The sequence below is a fragment of the Prunus dulcis genome, chromosome 6 (genome assembly GCF_902201215.1).
Source record: "Prunus dulcis chromosome 6, ALMONDv2, whole genome shotgun sequence".
Taxonomy (NCBI): Eukaryota; Viridiplantae; Streptophyta; class Magnoliopsida; order Rosales; family Rosaceae; genus Prunus; species Prunus dulcis.
This window is the reverse complement of record NC_047655.1, coordinates 1,470,812-1,479,460: the sequence shown is the minus strand read 5'-3', so window position 1 is coordinate 1,479,460 and position 8,649 is coordinate 1,470,812. Positions and strand designations below refer to the sequence as shown.

The 8,649-nt window shown below is 40.4% G+C and overlaps 2 protein-coding genes and 1 pseudogene across 2 annotated transcripts; 2 read left to right on the top strand and 1 right to left on the bottom strand.

Moving 5' to 3' along the window:
• Positions 1–212: 212 nt before the first annotated feature.
• Positions 213–3,299, top strand: LOC117631654. Its single transcript, XM_034364923.1, has 4 exons — positions 213–789; positions 1,635–1,918; positions 2,068–2,295; positions 2,493–3,299. The coding sequence occupies exons 1-4, from the start codon at positions 366–368 to the stop codon at positions 3,018–3,020; spliced, it is 1,464 nt and encodes a 487-aa protein (XP_034220814.1). The 5' UTR covers positions 213–365; the 3' UTR covers positions 3,021–3,299.
• A 511-nt stretch (positions 3,300–3,810) lies between these two features.
• On the top strand, positions 3,811–4,455 carry LOC117631429 (histone H3.2). Its single transcript, XM_034364572.1, has one exon. It carries the CDS (start codon positions 3,913–3,915, stop codon positions 4,321–4,323), a length of 411 nt encoding a protein of 136 aa, XP_034220463.1. The 5' UTR covers positions 3,811–3,912; the 3' UTR covers positions 4,324–4,455.
• A 413-nt stretch (positions 4,456–4,868) lies between these two features.
• On the bottom strand, positions 4,869–7,249 carry LOC117633212 (annotated as a pseudogene).
• Between the last annotated feature and the right edge of the window lie 1,400 nt (positions 7,250–8,649).

The window sequence follows — 8,649 nt, the reverse complement described above, 5'->3', positions numbered from 1 at the left end:
TAAAGTTTCAACATAGCATCATTAGCTAGGAAAAATGATAAGTTAGGATCATTTTATTATATTCATAGCATATGATATGATAGTGATATTTATTTTATGTATACAAAATATTGGAGAAAATTCAGAGAAATTGAGTTTGAGTGAAAAACAAAACCACAAACCTCCAAAACACCCCCTCCCCCCTTCAAATTCATTGACTTTTACTCATTTGCCCATCACTTCCAATATTTCAAAATCATCTCCTCTAGCCTTTTTCCTTCATCCCTCTCTCTCTCTCTCTCTCTCTCTCTCTGGGATATGCATATTTACAATAGGAATAACATTTACATATAAAAGCGTCAAACGCACCGTATCAAGCAGAGATCATGACCATGGACCGACCGCAACCGAGCTCAGACTCCCCCACCCGAGAGCCGAAATCCCCTCTGGTGCTGTCCATCGAATGCCTCAAAGGCAGCTCGAAAGCCGACGAGTGGACTGGAGACATGCTCCAGACCGCAGACATCGTCGAGGAGCTCCGCATCGGCAGCTCAGTCACCGTTAAGTCGCCGTTTAAGAACGGAAAGAGCGGCGTCCAGAAGATCCTCCACGCCTCCTTTAAAGCCAAGGACACTTCTATCCTCGTCAAAGTCCGACGCGGCCGAGACGAGTTCGCTGAGTTGCAGGCGTGCATCGTCCCGAACGACTCTGCCGGTCGGAGCAAGCAGTACATGCTCAGGTCCATTGCCGACCCCAATTATACCGTCGGCTTCTGCGATCGCACGGAGGCCGACTGCTTCGAGCTCCAAGGTACCATTACCCATCATCACATTGAGTTTTGCGTTGACTAACTATTACTTTGCTTTTTCCTTTTTGTAATTCATGTGAAAAACAATTATACTAGGCAAGAGATAATTTTTGATCAAGTAGTGTGTCGGTTTTACCACTCTAGTCCCGTAGTTTTAATTTTGTAAATTTAGATTTAAAATTCCTCATAATTCAATGATATGTTGTAAATTTTGTCAAATTCCTTCTAATTTTGTACAAAATTTCATTCCAAAACAACCTTCTACATAATGCATATTATATAAGAGAGTTGAATAGAAATTTGAATGTGCGGGCAATAACAAATAGTGACATTTTGCCTTTATATTTTGTTATTGCTGTGGTGGTAATTATCTATTTATTAATTGGGCCACTTGGTGATATTTTTTTGGGCATGCGTTTCGTTGTATGAAAGCAAAACCACCTTTAGAGGCAGCACACAACAACTTCTCCACGTGGAGACTCGTGACTTTTCTCTTCGTGGAAAATTAGAAACTGACATGACCTAATTTGGTGCTACACACACAGCTTTTAATTTAATTAATTCACTTCGGCCAACTTCCATTCACATCATCACAATAGTTTGGATATTGGACTAATGTTGTCCATGTGCATTACATTCCCACTAGGAAGAGATGAATGATGTGATGATGGTGATATGAATAAAATTATGTCCCATCAATTAATAGTTCAATTCAACTTTTATTGTTTAGTTAAATAATAGTAGTACTGTTCCATGATCACTTCAAAAAAAAAAGTGTGAAATAGATGATGGGGATGATGATGAGTTGAATGCATGCATGGTGCATGTGTGTTTGATACATGTGCAGCTTCAAGGAACTCGAGGATGGTGAGTGCACTGACAAGAGGTAGGCTTCAAGATGGGTATGTTTCATATCCATGGGAAAGGAGAATGCAGGAGATGCTAGCAGTTCCCCATTCTAGTTGCTTTCTATCTGTCCTCTTCCTTCCAAAGGCTTCAGATCGATCTGCTTCTCGCTACAACGACTTGGAGGACACGCTTGCTAGGGCTAATGTCTGGCTCATCGCCTCCCAGGCCTCCGGCGTCCCTGTCGTCTTCATGAACATCCAGACTGAGTCCCTCCTTACAAAGGTATTTTAATGAAGATCTTTGATTATGTGGCACAAGTAGGGCTATTTTAACTTTTATAGGTGTTTCAAAATTAAAGTTCCAGTTTGAGTTGAAAAGTGTGTGTAATAGATGTGTGTGTTTTTGGTTTTGTTGCATTGCATTTATGGCAGATTTCTGGAGAGACAGCTTCTTCCACTGTAAATGCAGGGTCATTATCTGACTTAGCTGATCTTGCAAGCGCAAGCTTATATGGTTTTGAAGATTACCATGGGGTTGACATTGGTGTAGTCCGAGCCGTTCGACTTTGGTATGCTCCTCTTGGGGGTGAAATCCCTGTTGAGGTCAAATTACAAGAAGGTGATTTTAAGCTTGGCTTCGCCATTAGCCGCACAGAAGAGGTAAACATATATTTACATTAATTAACTTTCTTGCGGCTTGTTGATCATATTATGTGACAGTTGATGTATCTGTTTAGTTACAACAATTGCGTGTAACAAGTGAATCCTATCTGTCAAATAATATGATCTGACCAATGTGGTAAAAAATGTGATTCCTTTAGGATTACTTGATAAATCGTACCTATTGTCATTGGCAGGGGTTTATATACATTTCATCAGTCGTAGATGGTGACGAAAACACGCCTTCAAGCCGATCGGGGCTGAGCAATTTGTACAAGGAAGCAATGGAGGCATCAAGGCTGCTGGTGGTCTCAAGGGTCTCAAACCAGAAGGTGCTCCCTTGGATGGTTTCTTCAACAGGAGCAGTTCGATGCTTCGACACCATTTCTCTCAGCCAGAAGCTCTCCCTCCACCGGCATGCCAAGGTTCCTATTTCCATGCATGTCTTCATGTGGGATCGAGCCGTCGTTTCTCCAAGTGCAGGCCAAACCAGGTTCAGGAGCAGCGCCTCTCCCCCGCCAATCATCCCATTGCCGCCTGAGGTTCAATTGGCTAGACAACCAAATGAGAACCAAATACAACCTCTTCCACAAGAAGTGTTTGAAGATGAAAGTAGCAGTGAAGGTGTCTCCCAGAGATTATCAGAGGTCAGGCTTGAGAGAGATACAGCTGGAGAATCCTCTTTTAGGTTCCATGATTTTGCACTTTCTAGCAATTGGGTATGATTTTTTTTTTTTTTTTGCTCTTCATTTTGTGATGTGATGTGCTTTTTCCTTATTTTGTTCTCCTTCTCTTTGATTATTGTTAACTTGTTATGCAATAGAGGTCTTGCAAATAGGCACCCCTTAGTTCAATTTAGAGAATAGAAATATACATATTATAGAACAATATCACACAGCAGGATTTCTAAATCATGTATAGCTAGAGAAATGTAAGTCATAATTCTTATCTGAGTGTGTGTACATTTATGAATTATGTGAAAGCAAGTGGAGATCTTTTTTCGATGTGACTGTAACATCATCAACATATATATTGTTAATTACATTGAAGTTATAATGTATGTTTTAAATATTTTCTTTTGATTTACAGCCCATTGTGAACCATAATAAAAATCAATTGGAACGAATCTCCATTGTCTTGGGTTTAATAATAATCGAGATTTTAGATACATAATTTATTATGATTTTTTCTTTTTCATTTTTCTGGGCCAATTTATTGGAAGAAATTTCAAGGGGCTGTTTTAAGAGTAGAATGGCCTGCTGTTGATATTGGAGGCACTAAGCCCAAAAACAAACAGCCCATGCTTTAACCATCTTTAATAAAAAAGGGTAAAGCACGCTCCCATTGGCTGGTTCTTAGTGTTACGGATCGAGGAACCATGGCCCTCGATTTGAATACTTATCAACGGCTCAGATTCCCGCCTCTCCTCCTCCAAAAATTTTCACAGGAAACACAAAATTTCGAAGTTCCCGCGATTCCACTCCCCAAATCAGCAATTAAATACCCCCCCAAAGCTTCCACCATTTCCATCGCATCTAAATCAAGTTTCTCCAATTTTCTCGAGAAACAAACACAGTCAATCAAAATCCTTCAGACCTTCGATTTCGTTTTTTCTCAATGGCTCGTACCAAGCAGACTGCTCGTAAGTCCACCGGAGGGAAGGCCCCTCGCAAGCAGCTGGCAACAAAGGCTGCTCGGAAGTCGGCTCCCGCTACCGGAGGAGTGAAGAAGCCTCATCGTTTCAGGCCAGGGACTGTGGCGCTGAGAGAGATCAGGAAGTACCAGAAGAGCACTGAGCTCTTGATCCGCAAGCTTCCGTTCCAGAGGCTTGTGAGAGAGATTGCTCAGGACTTCAAGACCGATCTCCGGTTCCAGAGCAGCGCCGTGGCGGCGCTGCAAGAGGCGGCGGAGGCCTACTTGGTAGGTCTCTTTGAGGACACCAATCTCTGCGCCATTCATGCCAAGAGGGTCACCATTATGCCCAAGGACATCCAGCTTGCTCGTAGAATTAGGGGGGAGAGGGCTTAGAAATCCGAAATCTAGGGTTTTGGAATTAACAGTATGTAGTAGATTCTTCATGCTTTTTGATGGGATTTGGAAGTGGATATGTAAAGTTTGAATCTTGAAGGTTGAATGGTAAATCTTTGCTTGCTAATTGAATTCCATGCTTAAATTGACTAGTTTATATTTGAAGACTGAATTGGTTTTGTTGAAATATTTTAATATTCAACCTTCTTCTAGACATGAATTATTTTAATATTTCAAAATAAATGTCCAACACGTGCCTAGACTTTTGACACTGCAAGATGAAGTCTTTTTGCTTGATCTTAGCTTCAGACTTGTTTAAATAACTTGCCTTGATTGACCCATTTTGTTATTCAATCCATTCAAGTTTTTTATGTTGATTTGAATAAAGTGAAAATGCAGAAATTTACTGCAATTTCAGTAAATATATATGTATTTACCTGAAAATTAATGCCAATGAATGAACACAAAGGAATGTACCCGAAAACACTGAGACTGCCTGCCTCACCAAGTTGATGGATGCTCTAACAGGCATACAATACAAGCACCTACTGTATTGAACTTGTAAATGAGGATGGGTCTGGGGGAATTGATACTTCCACGGTTCCTTCGAGCATCATCGTCAGTTTCTTTGCCGTGGGTCGCAGTGACGGATCCTCCTGAATGCACCACATTGCGATCATCACATACTTCTCCAACTTTTTGATGTCATCCATTGCCTCATCATCATTCTGTAATAGCAGATGCACTTTCTTTTGCTCATAGCAATCGTATGCCCAATCAGCTAGAACCATTTGATCTTCATCCTCTGCCTCTTCTTGAAAATTCCTCCTGCAGCAAATAATCTCCAGCAACATAATGCCATAGCTATAAACATCTACCTTCCCTGTGATTGGCATGTTTTTAAACCATTCAGGGGCCAGATAGCCTCTAGTTCCCCTCATTCCGGTGGTAGTGTGAGTCTGGTCCATTTTCAAAAGCTTGGCCAATCCAAAGTCTGAAATTCTTGCAGTGAAAGAGTCGTCTAGAAGAATGTTTTGAGGCTTAATGTCACAATGTATGATTTGGCTGTTGCACTCCTCATGCAAATACAAGAGCCCTCTTGCAATTCCTAAGGCGATTTCCCTTCTTTGATACCAGTTTGGCCTTGACTCTCCAAAGAGGAAGCCAGCTAGAGAGCCGTTGCTCATAAACTCATATACAAGCATTCGGTGCTCCCCTTCGTTGCAGTATCCTAGTAGCTGGACTAAATTTCTATGGTTCGTTCTGCTAATTGCGCTCATTTCAGCTTTGAATTCCCACTCACTTTCTTTAACCATACTATCTAATCTTTTGACAGCAACAAATTTCCCCATATCAGCCCCTAAAACTCCTTTGAAAACTGTTGCAAAACCACCATGGCCTAGTTCTTCCTTGAATCCATTGGTAGCTTCTTCTAGCTCTTCATAAGTGAAATATTTCAAATTCATGACGAGATAAGGTTGACTCACCTTTGCTTTTCTGTAATAGATGCGTGAAACAACCAAATAGATTGTTAGCAGTAAAAGGAAGTTTAGAAACCCTGAGCTACTCAGGAGCACCGATCCAACTACGATCAGAGTTGAATTGTCTTTCTTTTTCGAATATCCTCCACCAGGTCCCATGGTTGAATTTTCCTTCCTTATTTTGACTAGACCTGTTACACCATTAATGGGGTCCCGTTCAAAAGGGGGCTTCCCTTCAGCCAACACTGGCCATTTCTGAAATTAGCAACAGCACAGAAACAATCAGCTAGGCAAGCCTGCCTGCACCAATCCTCAGTTACAACTTCAAACTTCTCATATTCAGACTTAGGCCAATCTGTGTTTTGCATCTCTTGGAAATAAAAATGATCTGTCTCTGGTGAGGCAGCATCACAACTTTGTGAAATGAAGTTCTTTTTGCATCCTTTCAACACATCATCTGGATTAATGAAGCTATAACCAGGCGGGCACCGGCAAATTGTTCCCTGGTCATGTCTACATATACTGTTGTAACCACATGCACCGCCGCCTTTCTCTTGCAAAATTGTCATGCAGATATTTGGAGGTATGAAGGACAAACTGGTCCAAGCCTTGAGCCACCCAGCAGCACTTGAGCCAGTGCTTTTAGGATAGACATAGTGCCTCAAAACTCCATCATAGTCAAGAGTTGCTCTCTGGTAAAAATCTTGGGTTGAAACTGTGCTGTTTGATATCATATGAAGTATGCTTCTGTTCCTGGCAGTAAGGTAAATAGAGCCAGACAGGTTGAAGATGACCTGATAACCACTACCTGCAGTGTCGGTTGACCAATAGATAGTATTCGCAGAATCCAATGGGAAGTGTGTTGTATAAAGCAAGAGGTCTCCATCCGGTTGTAGTGCAAAACGGAATCTTCCTTTTGAGTAATTTGTTGCTGTGTAGCGGGCAAAGAGTGTGCTTGTTTGATTTAGAGTCTGCAAAGGTAGGATTGTATCAGTTGGTTGATCAAAACTCTCCCACAAATTGATTGAACTTCGGTTAGCCAGCACAAAATTTCCAGTGTCCAGCATGGCTGCATAGGAAACTCCGGTACCAGCAAAATCAGCAACCCATATTTGCTTGCCTATTGCAGCATCATTGAGCCTAAACTGTCCATCTGCAGTGAGCTCAACTTTGGATCCTTTTGCCACTAGATTATTACCATTGGCTGACCACACAATAGTTCTTTCTGGTATTTTGTTAAACCAGATGGCAAGTAAGAAGCTGTTTCTACCAATTTCTTGGAAACCGAAAGCAAACTCCCCAGATGGTGAGGCCCAAAAAGAGCTATTGTCTGCAGTGAGGGATGAACCCAAAGGTATGTTCTTGTTAGTTTGAGCAGTGGTTGGAAATGGCAGGTGTAGGAGGAGAAGCAGAAAGCAGAAAGCATATGCTAGTTCAAAAGCCATTATAGTCAGAGGGATATTTCTCTAGGGACAATTCATTTGCACTATATATGAGTCACAATCCATTGGAAGCTTTTATTTACAACTGCAGCTTCTTATTTCTGCTATTATTCAATTCAAGCAGATGTTGACCAGGAATTTTCCATGTCTTATTTCTGCTAAAATGAAAGGAAGTCAATGCTTTCCTGCATTAAATATAAAACATTCTCTAGCTTGGCATCTGGACATTATGTTCAGAAGCAAACCTTCAGATATTTCTATCTCATTCAAATCAGTTTTCTCTTGGCTTTCCCAAGAAACAAACACAGCAGATACCCTTCAAACCCGCAACATGTGTCTTTTTTGGTGCTTAATATATACACACATCTTTATTGGATGCACCAAAAAATTGGTTTGTTCGATGTGTTGACAATCTCGTTTATAGAAACATGATTGCAAACACTCTGTAAACATGGAGGTCAAGGAATTAAATATGGAAGTAGATGGTGTTTTAGTTGAACTGTCTTAGAAAATAAACAGTTGGTGTGGGCGTGGTCATTTGACATTTTTGGATCATTTCACAAGTCTTTTTCAGTGGTTTAAAAACATAATCCTTATCTCCATACAATGTAATTTGCCACTATTTTCTTGTCTGAGGCCTATAATCATGTTCTCAGTTGTATTTTAAAATATTTTAAAGATGTCCAACAAAAAATCCTGCCTTTAGTTTAAGAGGCCACTAAATAGTGACAGGTATATACAGTGAGAAAAATGCTCGACTCCAAGAAGCAAATCCTATGCAAGTAATTGTTTTTTATTACTAAATATATACCCCTATAGAAACAGAAGAAACCGCTTCTGGCTTAGAGAATTCTTCTGGACATCCAGCATGAAGTTGGACCTTAACATTAAGTCTCAAAAATAGATGTCTTCCAAGTTGTAATTTGTTTGGGTTATTATATTATTTCAAGAAATTTGTTTTCTTGGGCATCATCATGGTGGTTATTGTAAAGTTGTGGAAGTGTGAATTATTATGCTTGGATGGTGTAAATGCTTTTCAATATAGCAAATAATTTTACAATTGAAAATTTTTTGATGTCATGTACATAAATATATTACAATGTCAATTAGTAACAGAATTCCATAGCTGTAAGCATCCACCTTCACTGTGGGACAGTTTTTGAACTATTCAGGGGCCACAAAGCCTTTAGCTCCCCTGGTTCTAGTAGTCGTTTGCAAACTATTCAAAAGGCAGTTTGCCTCTTAGGTACTAGTTCGGTCTTGACTCTTCAAAGGGAAAGCGTGCTAAAGCGGCATCGCTCTTAACTCATACAGAATGATGCCCCTCATTGCGGAAATTTAATAATTGAAATCTAGACATTCTTTTCAATAAAATTTGATTTAGCAGTAGTTGGATTTGCAGT

What these genes read in the sequence shown, in the direction of transcription:
- LOC117631654 (XM_034364923.1), top strand. Translation starts at nt 366, where the DNA reads ATGACCATGGACCGACCGCAACCGAGCTCAGACTCCCCCACCCGAGAG. An exon ending in CTGAGTCCCTCCTTACAAAG is followed by an intron (nt 1,919 to 2,067) that starts GTATTTTAATGA and finishes CATTTATGGCAG; the next exon opens with ATTTCTGGAGAGACAGCTTC. An exon ending in CCATTAGCCGCACAGAAGAG is followed by an intron (nt 2,296 to 2,492) that starts GTAAACATATAT and finishes TGTCATTGGCAG; the next exon opens with GGGTTTATATACATTTCATC.
- LOC117631429 (XM_034364572.1), top strand. Translation starts at nt 3,913, where the DNA reads ATGGCTCGTACCAAGCAGACTGCTCGTAAGTCCACCGGAGGGAAGGCC.